Source organism: Lindgomyces ingoldianus (assembly GCF_010093535.1).
Source record: "Lindgomyces ingoldianus strain ATCC 200398 unplaced genomic scaffold BDR25scaffold_12, whole genome shotgun sequence".
Classification (NCBI taxonomy): domain Eukaryota; kingdom Fungi; phylum Ascomycota; class Dothideomycetes; order Pleosporales; family Lindgomycetaceae; genus Lindgomyces; species Lindgomyces ingoldianus.
Window position 1 is genome coordinate 705,001 of NW_022985173.1, and position 16,085 is coordinate 721,085.

A 16,085-nucleotide genomic window follows, 5' to 3' on the forward strand; every position below is an offset into this window, starting at 1 on the left:
GAGGAGTTTTACTCGATAGTCTCGCTCGTCTCATTCTTTACACGACAACATGGCCTTCGACCAACGGCCTCGCTGATTCAATCGCTACACTGACGAACCGTACGCTTTATTGACTCACGCATGCCGAGTCTTCCAGCGACCATCTTTTTCGTCAGCATCCTCCGAAGCTATGTCTCCTCCTTCAGTACTTTCCTCATCGCACTACCGAAATCTGAAACAAAGAATCTCCGACACGTTCCAATACAACCACCATGTACTCGCCCACGCCTCTAACCTCACCATTGCCTCGCAAAACGACACCATTACCGATGACACTATGTCTTTGGGCTATCGAGCGAAATGATGAAGATCCTTAGGCGCATAGGTGGGTCTAGGCTCAGTCCCTCCGACCGGCTTGAGATTTATTGTGCTGCAAGGGTGCTGTAGGTTCGCGCAGGAGAGGAGGACGAAACTGTGTTTCAAATGGTTATGCATTGGTCGTCGTCTGGTGAACATGGGTAGGGATGGCTGGTCGAGTGATGGGTTCTCGAATATACTAGTGGCATTGACAAAGACATGATCAAAGCGGGGTGAAAGGTAAACGAATTCTTCAAGCACGTCGCATGCAAAAAGAATTCCAAAGGTTTGCGCAGAAGACATTAGATATTTTGAAACCGTAATGACTGAGGCATTGAGTGGGAAGCGCTATACCTTTTAACTAGTCTATTTATCTCACACATTTCGATCTTCCACCAACCGCCAAATTGGTACCTGCACGTTTACTAGCGTTTACTTTCCTTTCTCAGCTATCATATCCGGCATGCAAAAAGTCAGTTCAATAAATGTAGTCCCGCAACAATGTCTCAATCCATATATTCATACTCCCTCTCAACCCTCGGCATCTGCGTCACCCGGACGAAAAAAATTCCGGTGATGAAGCGATATCAGATACCACCATCACCATTCCCTCGAACAAAATCTCCAAGACAACATATTGATAAGGCCAAAATATCGTCTCTATAGAAACTTGAGGTAGGGCTCTCTGGTTTGTGAGGGGTTTAGTTTTGCGCATCCAGCATGTCAGAGAAGGAAAATTTGCTCTTCTATTATCAAAATGGAAATATATCAGTAACTACATTGCTTTATACCTTCGTCCTAAGACCCTGCTCTCGTGTCGCCTCACCTGTTCGTCGTCTTAATCTAACCACTTATCCTTCAACACTACCTGAGCGTCGCTTCTACCCCTCACCCTTCTAATTCAACGAGGCTCACCTGTAGAAAATTCACCTCTAAAAGTTGACAAATTAGCCCTGAATCTAAGTTATATTCCTTCTGTCTTAGAGGAAACTCCCATGTTCATTTCCCCACTAGAATAGCTCCATTTAAGCACCAAGGCGGCTGAATAACTCAAACTGCATCCTTTCAGCTGTTTTAGGACCACGAAGCATGTCACCAACTATATTAGAGCTTCGGCGGGAAGCTCAAATACAGGCTCCCCAGCACCCCTCATGTTAGCTTAGACAGCCTGTCTGAAGTGCCACCGGAGAAGCGAATTAACAGAGGCACCAGACGAGCAAAATACTCCTGATCAAGATGCTTGCCACCAATATCTCTTAAAGAGATATGAACGCTATGGCCGTGTAGTTATCCTAAGATACATATTGGCTAAAGTCTCTGGGATTAGATATGAAGCAAATGTACATGCGGTTTGATCGAGATATCACAAGAATCGAATAGTTGGTGCACAGCGAATTCAAACGACATTCTATTCTGAACCGAGTTGATAGATTCCCCCTTGGCTGATTGAATTGTAGTCTATCTGTCCATCTAGTAACTTCTGTAGTCTAGTGGGAAGATACGTGCACCTTCGAAACCGGACCAGAAGTCAATCCTATTAATTGTAAGCGCACATTCTCCAAAAATAATACATCGGCGATCTCGCGAATGAACAGCATCACAGAAAGCGGCAACGCGGGTTCCAGTGGCACGAGAAATTGTTCGGACAAGCCATGGCTCATTATTGACCTCAAAAGAACATGCTAATAATTTAGCCATATAACTAGTTATACATTAAAGGGTGATTATAGAAAATCTAACCGGAATCAACAATATAGTACTTCCCAGGTTGGAGTGGATGATCATCCCTTTCCATCTTTGTTTCACCCTCATCTCGCAGAAAGAAGGTGCTTGTAAATATGAAGAGAATCTCAACCATTAAGTAAAACTTGGCATGTGTACCTCTGACAGTGATAATCATGCCACCAAGCACAGTATCAGAGTCGCTGGCATCGTAGATATGGACGTTCCGCCCTGCTGGGCGATTGAATGGAGGCACGGTAGATGCTTGCAGCGGATTTAGAGAGTTGGAGATTTTGGAGGCAGAGTTGGGCGCTGTGGGGGACGATGACATGTTGGCAAAGGTTGCATAAGGGGAGAGGGTGGAGGATAACGGATGGGCGATGGCAGGTGCAGACTTGCACTGTGTCGAAAGCTCAATGATAAAACGAGGTGGGTACAGATAATTCAATGTTGCCGCCCTTGTACCTGAGTGTAACTATTGATCTAGAAGGGAGGGTTTGCCAAGGAAGGGACTTTCTGGTTCTTCTCAGCAGGGTCGATCGGATATGTACTAAGCAGCAAGATGTGAAAGACCGCGGATGTCAAGTCAGAGGTATGGTAGTGATCTATGGATCTGCGGGTCTAGTGGTGATTTGGCTGGGAGAGGAGGCAGATGGGAGTGCGGAGGCTATGGAATAAATTCGTGCGATGGCGGACGCGGCGGATGAAGAGTATTGGGAAGAAACGACAGGAGGACTTGTGGGGGCCTGGTGTACGCGTTTTAATACTAAAGTTGAGGGTAGTATCCCGTGTGAGAGCAGTGGATCCTGATATTTGGAGGCAATGAAATGGGAATGTGGAGAGTGGATCCCGGGAGAGCAGAGGGCGCTTCCGTGCAGCAAATGTTGGAGCTAGTCTTCGGGAAAAGTCGGTGGTAAGAGCGTGCGGGGATGCAGAAGTAATGGGAGGGATACTAGAGGAGAGTGCGGAGAGATCCGAGGAAGATGATGCTACACAGTGTATGCTGTCCTTGCGCTTCTAAAGCGTTCCTAGTTTTGACGCATATGGGTAAGCTATCATATCGCAATCCATCCATCCATATTCATGAGAGTAAGCAGCTAGCTAACATTGATTCCTATTCCTTCATAGGTTTTTCAAGAAGTTGCCTCAGCTCGCTGCATCGTAATCACATGTGGTACATCAGAAATCAACGACCATACATTTTACCTAGGCCTACGCCCATTAAAGCGTGCCTATGATGTAGACGCAGATCTACGCATCTTAGACTAGTGGCGTTCTTGATCTAGGGTGCGATATTTCGTTCAAAATATGCGTCATTTGCGAGCGCAGCGAAGCTGAATCAGAGGTCTCTTGCGGAGCTGGTTGACATGTTTCGTACGCACGAGGCTACAGATCGGATGGGCAAGGTTTATGCTTTTTTAGGAATGGTGGCTAATGATTCGACTCTGACCACCGATAACACAGGCCTGGCGTCTGACTACGCACGACCGTGGTGTAACGTTTTCCAAAGCACCAAGAACATCCTCGGAGAGAAGGTAGCAGTGGGAACATTAGACAACAGAGAAGCTGTAGTGGCCACAGGCAAGGGCTGTATACTCGGGCGTATATAACCCGTCGAGAATGAAACAGACCGGGGAATCTGCCAGAGACTAACCGTAGACACCAAGGCCTCATTCTACGGTGGAAGGTTTCGTGGACGACCCCGATGCCAGCGAAACCAGTTTGTGAAGAAGACTTAATGTGTTTTCTCCAAGGAGCACGGAATCCGACGGCTACCAGACTGTCCAAGGACCATTTTTCTATTGTTGTTGTTACGACTCTCCCACCAGATATAGTGGTGCAGGACACTACTCGCACATCTTCAAGCGTAGTTTATCGCTACGAAGATCGATGTTATGGTAGATACGAGGGTGTTGGGTGGCAGGAAATCTGGCAAATGACAACCAAGCTCTGACACTACTTCCTTGTAGTGTGGAAACTAGGGCCAGGCTGTCGAGGAGATTGACCTGGATTTCGAACTCGTCGTTCCGTCCAAGATTTCTAATCCAGAACTCGAGTCCTCCAAAAATAAACATAATGAACGCCAACACAGACTGAGGAGATTGTACGATGTAGCACGAATACTGGAAGATTAGGGAGGATTCAGAGAAGTAGAAAATAAGATTACCGAAGCGCTTGAAACCTTCTTGGAAACCAGCGAAGAAAGTTCCTCCCGACTTGTCACACGAATGAGAAGGCTTCAGCTGATCTATTCTCATCAAGAGGCATGAGAGAGTGTGAATGACGCCTTATATGGTGGAATTATGGAACTATAAAGAAAACCTAGTCTTGGAAGCAAACCCTTCTGAGCCGTCCGATTGGTTTACTCAAACATCAATGATTTGTATCCGGATAGTATGGATTTACTGGAAATGTTAGAGGAAGATTCTAGCGAGGCGACAGAGTGTACTCGGCGGCACTTCAGATGGCACGATCCCCATGGTGGTGCCCTTGCTGGTCGAGCCTCGGCGACGCAATACTAATCACGCCCGACCTCATCGGGGCATTGCTTAACTCGGCCCATGGCACCCTCGGGCTAGAGACGCTGTTGAAGTTATTCGAGAAGAGGGGTGTAGAAATGCACGTTATGTGGAGGGTGCTCAATGCCGCAATGTTCGGCGACATGGAAGATAGCGCTGCTATCAAATTCCTACTCAAACATGGCCGTGATGGAATCGCCAAAGTAACCAAAACCACGACGATCTGCCTCGACACTGCAGTCTACTACGACTTTGCAATGGAGGGCCCATCATGGTGCTTCTTGAACACTTCCATGATATCATCGACCGCAAGGCCCTGTGGAGATATTGCCGGCTGTAGGTACAGCAAAGCCCACAGCGATGAAAATGCCGTTCGGGAACTTCTGAAGTTCACATGAACCTAAACATACTTTTTTCCCTGAGATCCGAGAATTTGTTTCTAGAGCCGTTACCGGTGGGGACAAGGCCGTCGTTGATCTTCTCGGCAATGCAGGCGGCCAGGTGGCCGAAGATATTTCAAACAATCGTGGTACTACGCCACTCTACATTGCAGCGGCACGTGGCAATATTGACTTGTGCAGACGGCTGCTGTGTCGTGGAGCAAATATATGTACCTAAAATCGTCTGGGATTTCTCCTCTTTCTCTTGCTCGGTAGGAAGAGGATAAACCTAAGTTGTTGGAGCCATTTGTGCTGGCGGAACGAGATGGTACAGAGGTGTTGAGGGAGGCTGGTTCTGATTCCGACTCTGCACAAAAAGTAGAACCAGGACTAGGACTGGACCCAGAACCAGGAAAACAGCAAGAGGAAGAGAAAAGAGATGGAGACGATGTGGAATGAGAAGGAAAAAAGGAAGAAGGGCCTCTTCGAGACCACTCAGATAAAAGCTAAACAGCAGCATTAAGCTCGACAGACCTTAAGGAGTCGGTGCCGAGTTAAGACTATTAAGTTCTCGTTAGCCGAGTGGGTAGGTCTATGGTTATTTGCGCAAGGTTTACAGTCAAAGTGAAGAGCTATATAGAGCAAAATAGGTCTTCGTGCAACGCACGAAGAGCAGCCTTAATCTTGACCTCCATTCCTCTGGAATATCTGAGACTTGTGAAGCTACCTTAAACCCAACTGTCGCACTTCTTCTAATATAGTACACGACAAGGATGCTGACTTGGGCTGGGAGATTTGCGGCCAGGGCTGCGAGTCTGGAACAGGGTGCATGGATGGTGCTTGCTAGCTTACGGGAGTTATTTTGAGAAGTGGAATCGAAGTTGAATAACGCTCGAAGAAGCAAGCACGCTTGTTTATGCCTTCTTCGTAGCGGCATAGTTTTCGGCGAATTCGTTCTATGCGTTGCATGCGCAAGCATGCCGCCTGAAATGCGGTCGCCCGTTTGGGGTTATGATATCATATAAAGAGAGATAGTTGATTGGGCGTTCTTTGCTATGAGAGTCTGCAAGTGTATAAATGGGTTAAGATTGTCTTTTCGTTTGCTTAGGGGAGATTTAGAAAGCATCTTCTGGGCGTAACCTCAGCATTGCCACGACATGAGAAGATACTCAATAGTCTCATGGACAGACGAATAGAAAGGGTGATATCAAAGGACGCGTTATATTCATATCCTTAACCCACCCATAAGTACTCAATGAAAAGATCCCCAAGAGCAGCACCGAACCGTACCGTACCGGGTATATAAAAAGTCCTCAATCTTTGCAAACCTCTATCATCTCAACCGGTCATTCATCCACGGATCCCCACCGCAACCCTGGCGCACATAAAAAAAAGTAATGGAAAAAGAAGCTCGAGAGGATGTGGGCCTCGTACTTGGCAGCGAGCTAGATAGAAGAAAAATCCTTACGATGGAATAAAATCGTAGAAACGCCTCGAAATCTGTCCACCCGAAGAAACGCCGTAGGGTGAGAGCTCTGCACTTTCTTGTAGCTAGCTGGCTGTCATAGCCATGTTTGCGTGTACTGCCGTGCTGTGTCGAACGAAGTAGTGATTACCTTCCCGTCTCTCACTCCGAAAAAAGAACAGGCTAGCTAAAAGACAAATCAAGCCTAAAAAACTCCTCTTCAAACTCGTTGAATCATGCATCTCAATTTCAACATCGTTCCTATTCTGCCCTTCTTCACTAACGAAACAAAGGTCTGAACGTGTGATGGAATAAGTAATCAGACCCGACCATCCAACACCTCGAAAATGCCGATCTCAACTCGTTCGGAGCCACTTCTTGGGCGCGGCTCCAACAAGTCTAATTCGTGGCTGAACAAACATCTCTCCTCTTCCATCTCGATGTCTAGGACGCTCGGCTTGCGTCGTAGCATCAGCAGCTGGCGAATGGAATGCGTGCTGCTGGCCGAGCGATGGCTATCCGGGCTCGAGGTCCGGGTCAACGGGGAGGTAGTGCCAGTGGAGGAGCTCGGAGAGGTGGAGCGAGGCGACCGAGTCGAAAGACGGGTAGGAGAGAAGGCGGTCTTAAGTCGGCGGAGGGAGGTGGAAGGCGTGCGGACTACGGAGAAGGACTGGAAGCGGTTGGTGCGGGTGGGAGAGACCATTTTGGATGGTGATGAGTATTGTAATTGTTGCGTTGGGATATGTAGTGGTAGGTGATATTATCAATTGATTGTGCAATGCTTCGGGAGGGCGATTGCAACGGTTGTGTGGGGTTGTTCGTTGTTGCAGCGAAAGTGATGCGCCAAACAGGTCCAGCTGTCCACAGGGCGGGCAAGAGCAAGTCTTTGAAGAGAGCGTAGTATTCGGCAACAGTGTTGTCCGACAGCGAATGTGTGTGATCGAGAAACGAATTGTCGATCTCGATTGTTGGACCCTGAGGTTTTGGTAGGGTAGCGTCGTTCCACAACAGAGAGGATGATGCAAATAGCTTCTCAGAAGTGTCGGACTAAAAATAATAAACCAGCTTCCAGTATTTTTCAACTAGGAAGAAAGGATCAACCTCTTTTCTCCTCTTCTCCTCGGAATTTAGAGCAAAGGGAGTTGTGAAGGGCGAAGGGAAACGAAGGTAAGGGTTGGGATGAAAGAGGCGAACGAGAAGGGAAGAGAGGGAGATGAGGCAGATGAAGAATGTCAGAGGATGTTTAAGCGTCGTAAATGCCCCCGTAATATGGAAACCTGTCCGTTCTCTTAGCCTAGCCGGGACTGGTGTGAAGACACAAACGCACCCTGGTCGCGAACAGAGCGAGGGGCGTGCTGCGTGTCTGATCGTCAGAGAGGAGCGGGGGGGGGTGAGGAGGTGCTGCAGGATTGATGGAGGTAATAATGTCGGCCCCTCTAATATCAATATCGAATGAGAACTCAAAGAGCGCGAAATTAAGACGAGCAAAAGAATTTTCAAAATCAGCCTTTCGTTTGTCCAGTGAAGGAGACAAACAATTGCTGAGCTGTCGTTCTTATGCGATATGTGAGTTGAATTGTGGACTCCTGAACAACCCCCTCCTGCGTGTCTTGTAACCTTGGTTATCACACATGCTCTCAGGTGCGTCCGTCTCGCCCACCGTGTCACAGGTGCAGAACCGAGCAAAGGGATGCCCTAACATCGCCCGCGTAGTCCGCGTCTGAACCTGCTCAACCAGTGTATTGGGCCATGAAATGCACCGCCTTCACCGTCTCTTGAGCACTATCGCAAAAGCGACAGCCGGGCCATGCCAGCACAGGATGGCGTGTCGGAGAAGGAGTGTGTTGGGTGGCCGCTGGTGGGCCTGGTGAAACTCGGCTGTGCGTCACGTTGGCTCTTGCGCACCTCTTACAGCTTGGCATTGACCTCCTCGATCTAGGAGCACCCACTTCTCGCACCAAGGCATTCCACCACCGTGGACTTGAGACACGATAAAGCCTCCACTCAAGACACTCGGTCCCTCAGGAGCCGGCAGCCGCGTATTTTTTCGGGTCCTCGTCCACGGCAACCGTCACCTGCCTTTCAGCTGAACGTCTGGCCTCCGCCATAGACGCGTCTGCTGGCATTGCTATGCGCAAATATCCACGCCGAGACGGTTCTGATAAAGATGATAGATAGAAATAATTTCAGTTGGCCTCCCAGCGCCGTCGCTATGCACCGCTAATTCAGTGAAAACTCGCAATCCGTGCCCCCATCCGCCCCCTCCTGTTCCCCTTGGAATACCCACCTCCATATCTCCATGTTCTAAGACCATTCGTTGGCGACGTATGTGCATGAACAAGACAAAGGAGACAAATTGCCTTCCTCCGGTGCAGTGCGAGGAAGGGTGTGGTGCTGGGCCATGCCCAAGTTAGCCTTCCTGACGCCCCACGTTAGAGACATCAATGCAACCGATTCCGTATCCACATCCCTGTACAAGCCCTCTTCCTCAGACCTATTCTGAGGCCCATCAAACAGAAGCCCAAGACCATCTCAAACCTTGCACTAGGCCGTCTCCGTCATAACGTAAATCATTTGCCATGCTCTTCTTGGATGCGAAACATGAACCTAAAGACATCGTTCGACTCGAAAATATTCTCCATCATCGCCCTCCCGAACGTCGCATCGTGAAACTCCTGCGAATACTTTCGCCCCATGCAGAATTGTCCAGCACCTCCAAAACATCGGCTGCGCTGACAGAACTGTTTTGTCTGCTGCGATTGCCTGCCGGGCCGGGATCTGGTTCAAGCGGACTTGGCGGCCGACTGAGAGCAGAGGCGAACTGCCAGTCACCATCTGCAGGAGGAGAGAATGGAGACATTTGAGGTGAAGCCTTTGCTGGCGTCAGGGGTGATGGTCGTGTTGGGGAATGTTGCGGTGTCATCTGTATCGAGTTCGCCCGGCTTCGCAACGTCATTTCAGTCGGTGGTGATGGTGAGCGAACGTCGTTGCCTGATGCACGCCACTCAGCATCATCCATCGGTCTGAGATCCGCGGGGGAGAACAGAGGGCTACCGCTGGCAGAGTATTGGCCTCGTTGAGCGTCGGTAATGTCTTCGTCGTCTACAAAAATCTCCGGTACCGTGAATTGCGGCACCGCTGTCATACGTCCTGAACTCTTTTGCTCCATTGCTCGCCTGAATCGCCGTGCCCAGTACAAGGTATCGAAAAATCCTACGACGACGTTCCGTCTTACCGCCTCTTCTACGCGCTGGAGGCGAGCTCGACGACGTAGAAACTCCTCTAATCTATATCATAATCAGTATTCCCAAGTATAAAGTCAAGTAACAGACGTACCTTAGGCTCTTATTGTCATTAATGACTTTGTAGTGAGCTAAGATCATAAGAAGTGAAGTAAATGCAATACCTCTATCAGGATCGCTCGAGACAAGTACTTCTTCATAGAAGGTATTCATGCGTTGCCGCCTTACCCGAATTCCTTCTACTGGTAGTAGAGCCAGGCGCTGGTTAAGCTTTTTTATGTCGATTTCCGGAGCCGGTTCATGACCTTGGACAGGAAGTTCCGACGTTCTCCTTGAGGAGCTGCAGTCTTCGATTAATCTGCGGACTGTGAAATCGCCATCGTATATTCTCATTTCGAAAACGCCGGAGAGTTCCTATTTAAGGTCAGAATTTAGGAGGACGAGGAAATATGTTCGAAAACTTACACCAAGCAGCCGGGGAAAAGCTTCTCTTGATATATAACCCGTACCGTTTGGGTCAAATTCAGCCCACGCTTGCTTGAATCGGCGAATCTCCTCTCGACTTATGACAGACAATCCGCTACTTCGTTGATATACGTAACTGAAGCTTTCGTATATCAAGGAGACGAACAAATTGACGAAGAGGTACATGCTGATGATGTTCCAGGTTATGAAGAGGGCGCGGGCCCAATCGGGGCTTCCACAGTCGCTATCAAAATACCTCTCCCCAATTGTGCAGAATGGTGGGCGTATACCGGCGAAATCTTCCATAATTTGATTCCAGCCTTCCCCGGTGCTAGTTCGGAATAGTAGGATGAGCGCTTTGGGCACGTCCCTGAAATTGATGTTTCCGGTTTCTCCTGGGCCGAAACGTGTGAGCCCAAAGGTCTGCGTGAGCGCAATAGCATACACCAGGAACAGGACAAACCACGTGGCCAGTAAATTCGCAATTGCCGCGAGACTTGCCGCTGCCGTCTTGAATAGCTGATCCAACTGGTTATTCCGAGGGATTAAGAGCAGTGCGATTGAAACAAGACACAGCTTGTGGAGAGTCGTATAGACCCTTTCATTGAAGTTTGTGATGAGGAGAATGGAGGTGATGAAGGTTCCCGAGACCGCGAAAATGGAGAAGATATCCCATGAGCTCTTTCGAAAACGATGCCATGATAGACCAATGATGCGGATCACAACATTAGTTATGAAGATGATCGTGAAAAAGAGGAAGATGAAGTCTGATCTGTTAGCATGCGGAGATGTATGAAAGGGTTATTCTCACCTCTAGCCCGATCCCATTTACTATTGCCAGGGTACCATTCCAAGCAGAGAAGAATAAGGTGTAAAATCAAAAGTCCGGTGATGAATCTTTGCCAATGGCCAGTCTTTCGAACTGCCCGACGATAGCACCATTCTTCCCAAGTCTCTCTTTGCTTGGTGGAAGAAGGGCGCTTAGAGGGAGACACTTGTCGCAACAGCTTCCTTAATTCAAGCCATGAACGTTGGTCCGTAGTGAGAAATGCAACTCCGGTCTGTTCTGTGTAGTTTCGCATAAAGACAGAGACAAAGAGGGTCAACACAAACACGGCCCCGAGTAAGTTAAAGACGACGAAGAAAACAGCGTTCCCTTGCGATGCAAAGGGTGCAGGCTGCGTAAAGACGCCTGTAATACTCTGGGCTGCCCATGAGACATCGATCCATCCTTCCTGGGACACAATCTGGAAAAGTATGAACAGCGAATTTCCAAAATTATCGAAGTCAAAGTATGGGTTTGCGGCTTGGCGAGGTGCGAGTACATTCCAGTCGAAAGGTGAGCTTGCGTACTCGTTGACGCAGTCGGCAAGATTGGAGATGTTCGAGCCATCGTCATTACAAGCTTGCATTCGACCAACGAACAAGTTCAGTCCATAAATGGCGAAGGGAATGAGCAAACTCAAAGACACAAAGGCGGCAGATATGACCTTCCATACACCGCGAACAATGACAGAATGGAAATGGTCACGAGCGCTGTCGCTGATATTGAGCAGCCGAAGAGCTCTGAGAGCCTTGAATGCGCCGACCGTTCTGGTGATCTGGCCCTCATTATAGAGGGAGGTTGCAACGTTGACCCATAGAGTGACCAGCACAACACCGTCGATGAAGCCCCAAGACCCTCGGAAGTATGCATTTGGCGTGAAGAAGAAGCCATCCGCAATGACTTTGATTAAGGCTTCGACCGTAAAGAGCAGAGCAAAGCCCATGTCGGTGAAAACGAACCAGTTCTTCACGCTGAAGGTGTGCGTCATGAAGTAAGTCCTTTGATATAAAGGGGTGGTGACACAAGCGAGAAGCACCATTGCAATGATAGCGGCGTAAATAAACGCAGAAAAAGCATACCATACAGGGACGGATGGTGCAACTCCTTCGATTCGATCCCCACCACGGCCTGGACCAACGATTCGCTGACAAATTTTACGGATAGGATTATTTGGCCTGAAGATGAAGAGAGAAACATTGTAGTTTGGATGTGTCCGAAGGTATTCTCTTTGAGCTTTTTTGCGTTTCTCTGTTGCAGAAACTACTTCTTTGGCCATTCTTCTTGGATCCAAGTCCTCATAAGCCCGCCCAAAATCCAAAGGGGCATAGAATGGATTGGGCTCGTGGCTGCTGAGCTTACGCATGAGCCGCTGCCATAAGGTAGAGACAGTTCCTGATCCAACGATGGTAGGCATAGGTCGAATTCCGGGTTGGGGTTCCTCCCCGTTCGGGCTGGCGACGTTCTCAGGCTCGTCGAGAAAGTCTCGTACAACTGCATCCTTAAGCAACATTTCCGCGGCAGCGGACCCATAGTCTAGCGGGTCTTTACGTCGACCAGTAGCTTGCCCAAGTTTGAATATGGAGGAAAGCGATAAATTGCCGTACGATGAACTAATGCCTTGTTCCTTTTTTTGGAGGAATGCTTTGACTTGCTGCAGTCGCTTTTCGTCTTCCGAAACATCGAAATTCTCCTGAATGACAGCAATGAACATGTTCAAAACAATGAAGTTGGCGAAGATAAACCAGAGGATACAGAATGAGGCTCCAATCCAGGAGGTATTGTAGTACTTTTCGTAACTGGTGACGTTGTAGAGGATGGTGGTCCAGTTTTCACTCGAGAGAATTTGGTACATTCCAAGGAAGGAGTTATATATCGTAAAGAAAGAAATCTGAACGGTTTCTCCTGGCTGTGGAATAATCTCGCCTCGGAAGAGCTGCGCAGCGAATATAGATGCAAGAAAGACCAGGAGGAACACGAAAAGAATCAAGTTCAGCAGACCACTGACATTTCCCAAAACTATCATCTAAAACAAGATTAGCGAAAAGGTAGAGGATATAGGGAATATAGCTCACAATAAGATCTCGGGTCATCGGAACAGCGAGAACAACTCGATAGATTCGGAGAACTTGAAAGATTGTGAGCCAAGCATAGGCTCGTCCATCGTGGGCATTCTTGATGACTGGAATTTGTATCACGGTAGTGATGATTGCAATCATCAAGTCGGTAATATTGCGCTTGCTTTGGAAGAAATGTCGCCAATCAGAGACGAACCGCAAGATAATGTCAATCAGTAGGATCAATGTGACTCCCGTTTCGGACAAATCGATAAACTTCTGGCGTGAATCACTCATCGTAGCGCTCCTCAGTGACTGAACTATCAGCCCATATGCGATCACGACAACCCATATCCAGCCTGTTTTTCCGTAAAGACGTTTCAGGGCGCTAACACGTTGTTTTGGGAGTCCGTCCACCTCTTCCTCCTCCATTTCTTCACCCGTGAAAGCGCTAGCTTTACTCTCCTCACGGATAACTTGGAATGAAGACGTGATGACAGCGATGAGCAAGTTGATAAGCCACAAACTCATAATTACGATCGCAGCTGCAAAGAAGAGGGCCCCCACAAGGTAGTCGCTGTCAGCGACATGGTAGAGGAGGTCCGAGTAGGTGTTGGAGGACATTATAACGAAGACCAGTTCTAAGGACTGAAAAATATTGTCGAAGCTCTGTGTTCCATTGTGTGGATTAGAGAGTTCCATGCAAACAGAGCCCTTTGGGCAGAGGAAGCCCTTATGAGTATCCGAAACATTACCATTTGCTAGAATGTAGTTCTCAGCAATGTTCTGGTCTGTTCCGTTCTTGAGATGACCTCCACAAGCTTGGCCTATGTTGGTGAAATTCTTCTTGCCGTCGGGATCGATCCATACACAGTTTCGGCGAAAACTTGATTTGAAACTCTGGACGCCGACGATAGCAAAGAGTAGCCAGAAAAAGCTGATCAGAAAGGCGACATTCACCAATAGTGGTGCTGCCTTTTTCAGGCTTCGTAATATAACCTAAGAACGATATTAGCACCGCCGACCTTCATTGAAAAGTGGTTCGGTCATACCGAAGTGCCGCTTGTGAGATTGAGTAGACGAATAATACGCAAGCAGCTCAGCATTTTGAAGATGAAGACATGCCTGCGCGACTCGGCGCCGAGAACACCAATAGCAAAAGCTATCCAGAAGGACACTACCGCAACGAAATCGGTTCGATTGAAGGAGTGTCGAAGGTAAGCCCTATGCGCTAAGCGAATCCGCTGTTGTTGTCGTGAATCTCCTGGGCCGATCGCCGGGGTCATTTGGGCGGTAGTAAGGGTTCGAAGAACGGAGGGTTGCTGAGGGTCGAAGCTTGAGCCTACGTGTTTCAAAGATGATTGCCGCTGCGGCCCGAAAAGCTGGCGTACTTTATTCAATACGGCATCTCTCAAGCCTAATTGTCGATTGACGCTGCTGTACTCGACTGCGTTGATGATGAGCCCGGATACGATTACACGGATGATGATCTCAGCGGTGTAGATAAAAAATAGGACCAAGAGAGCGTAATCAATCCACGTGGAACCCCAGGAGGACGAGCGGGGGTGGTCAAAGACACTACGGCTGGAGTCGACGGCGAGAAGAATGGTTTGGATGACAATGAGTAGCAAAAGAAAGGGCTCGACGACTGGATGGACCAGCAGGTCACAGAGCTTCAATCTTAACTTGCTGTCTGGGGGAAATATGCCCAGTGTCTTTCCACGAAGAGGGTTTGGTGGGGGTTGCCATTGTACACTTGGTCGTCGGAGGTGGATTGGTGATGGCGGCTTCTCTACAGGTGAGGTTGGGGAGGACGGACCATCATGGAGGTACTCAGGGAGGGCTGGGAATGAGGGCGGTTCATGAAGTCGTGCATGTCGTAAAGAAGACTTCCTGCGCATGGTTCGCTCGGCGATTTCCGGTTCATTGCTGAGGTTGACGACACGCTGCGACATGTTCCGCATGATGGTTCCTGCCCGATGTAGCGGAGATTCCGCCGCACTTGGAGAGAGCGACCGCTTCCTCCCCGTTGAGGTGCGCAAGCCGCCACCCGCAACCTCTACATGGCTCAGATCGTCGCCCAGCCTGCCCGTGGACGCCGGCGTGACGGCATCTGGGGTCAAGAATCGGACGCTCTGGAAGCTTGATCTTTCCTGGGCAGTGGGGGTCGTGGGAGCAGCGCCGCTTATCGGCTGCAGATTTCGCTCGTCCGTCAGTCGCGCCGTGTCGTCGTATGCGGAAGGCGCGAAGTAGCCATGATCTTCAGACACCTGTCTTGAGACGTAGGGGTCGCTTTCGTGGTGTGGGGGATACGACTGCTCGGAAGACATGGGCGTAGGTAACGGAGGGGATGTGTTGCCTTGGAAATCCATGCCGCCAAATCCAAATCCAATGGCAGCTTGGAAGGCCCCGCCGTCCTCCAGCGGCGAATATCCTCCATCTTCTGAGGCCGTTGTTCCTCCATGCCCAGCGGGAATCGACGTGTTGAGCTGCGGCCGAGTAGCTGTCCGCGTCGGGCTGGGAGACGCCTCGGCGATGGGCGCATACTGCGGATTCCAGTGCTGCCCCGTGGCTATCGACCCCGTCTGCCTAAGCAGGTTGCGTCCTCTATCGCTGAGGGTCCTTCGATGCTGCTGCGCCCCTCCTGTCGCGTAGTGGTCCTGCTCATCCGGCGGGCGATTCAGGTCCTGGAGCGGTATCGACTGGGGATTAGTGTTATTTCTTCCGTGATCGGGATCAGAAGAGGCCATTGGAACTCCTGGCGCTCCCGTGTGGTGCAGGAGTCTTCATCTGGACGTAGCTCTCAGCTCAGAAGTTGCCAGTGTGCGACTAGTCCGGGGTTGGGGCGATAACAAAACGAGCGTGGTGATAGTCGAAAGGGCTGCGGGAGGAGGAATGTATGCGCGGCGTAAGAGCTCCAGCGAGGTGAGGTCTGTGTAGATGGAAAGGTTTTTCTTCTTCGTGTCAGATGTGGGATAGAGGTTCAAGTCTCCGGAATGCGCGTCCCCAGGTCCCAGCAGGCACAAGGAGAGCCAAGCACGGCACAGGATAGGGCTGGCGTCGGCAGGGACGGAGT

At 49.4% G+C, this 16,085-nt stretch overlaps 6 protein-coding genes across 6 annotated transcripts; 2 read left to right on the forward strand and 4 right to left on the reverse strand.

Moving 5' to 3' along the window:
• Positions 1–837: 837 nt before the first annotated feature.
• On the forward strand, positions 838–1,763 carry BDR25DRAFT_353843 (uncharacterized protein; the record flags this gene model as incomplete). The annotated part of the gene is made up of 6 exons (XM_033695219.1): positions 838–992; positions 1,064–1,164; positions 1,210–1,333; positions 1,415–1,489; positions 1,529–1,676; positions 1,707–1,763. The coding sequence occupies 6 exons, from the start codon at positions 838–840 to the stop codon at positions 1,761–1,763; spliced, it is 660 nt and encodes a 219-aa protein (XP_033548944.1).
• A 43-nt stretch (positions 1,764–1,806) lies between these two features.
• On the reverse strand, positions 1,807–3,117 carry BDR25DRAFT_353844 (uncharacterized protein; the record flags this gene model as incomplete). The annotated part of the gene is made up of 5 exons (XM_033695220.1): positions 1,807–2,018; positions 2,077–2,533; positions 2,572–2,679; positions 2,755–3,010; positions 3,098–3,117. The coding sequence occupies 5 exons, from the start codon at positions 3,115–3,117 to the stop codon at positions 1,807–1,809; spliced, it is 1,053 nt and encodes a 350-aa protein (XP_033548945.1).
• A 24-nt stretch (positions 3,118–3,141) lies between these two features.
• Positions 3,142–5,416, forward strand: BDR25DRAFT_353845 (uncharacterized protein; the record flags this gene model as incomplete). The annotated part of the gene is made up of 12 exons (XM_033695221.1): positions 3,142–3,147; positions 3,187–3,297; positions 3,345–3,599; positions 3,678–3,738; positions 3,771–3,895; positions 3,930–3,968; positions 4,041–4,169; positions 4,256–4,334; positions 4,408–4,501; positions 4,561–4,965; positions 5,021–5,172; positions 5,238–5,416. The coding sequence occupies 12 exons, from the start codon at positions 3,142–3,144 to the stop codon at positions 5,414–5,416; spliced, it is 1,635 nt and encodes a 544-aa protein (XP_033548946.1).
• Positions 5,417–5,531: 115 nt separating this feature from the next.
• Positions 5,532–5,936, reverse strand: BDR25DRAFT_353846 (uncharacterized protein; the record flags this gene model as incomplete). The annotated part of the gene is made up of 2 exons (XM_033695222.1): positions 5,532–5,549; positions 5,625–5,936. 2 exons carry the CDS (start codon positions 5,934–5,936, stop codon positions 5,532–5,534), a joined length of 330 nt encoding a protein of 109 aa, XP_033548947.1.
• Positions 5,937–6,741: 805 nt separating this feature from the next.
• On the reverse strand, positions 6,742–7,125 carry BDR25DRAFT_221279 (uncharacterized protein; the record flags this gene model as incomplete). The annotated part of the gene is made up of 1 exon (XM_033685026.1): positions 6,742–7,125. One exon carries the CDS (start codon positions 7,123–7,125, stop codon positions 6,742–6,744), a length of 384 nt encoding a protein of 127 aa, XP_033548948.1.
• A 1,785-nt stretch (positions 7,126–8,910) lies between these two features.
• Positions 8,911–15,943, reverse strand: BDR25DRAFT_18346 (calcium channel-like protein subunit Cch1). Its single transcript, XM_033684231.1, has 6 exons — positions 14,062–15,943; positions 13,028–14,008; positions 10,941–12,978; positions 10,130–10,896; positions 9,759–10,078; positions 8,911–9,709 (listed from the first exon to the last, which is right to left on the reverse strand). The coding sequence occupies exons 1-6, from the start codon at positions 15,757–15,759 to the stop codon at positions 9,064–9,066; spliced, it is 6,450 nt and encodes a 2,149-aa protein (XP_033548949.1). The 5' UTR covers positions 15,760–15,943; the 3' UTR covers positions 8,911–9,063.
• Positions 15,944–16,085: the final 142 nt, after the last annotated feature.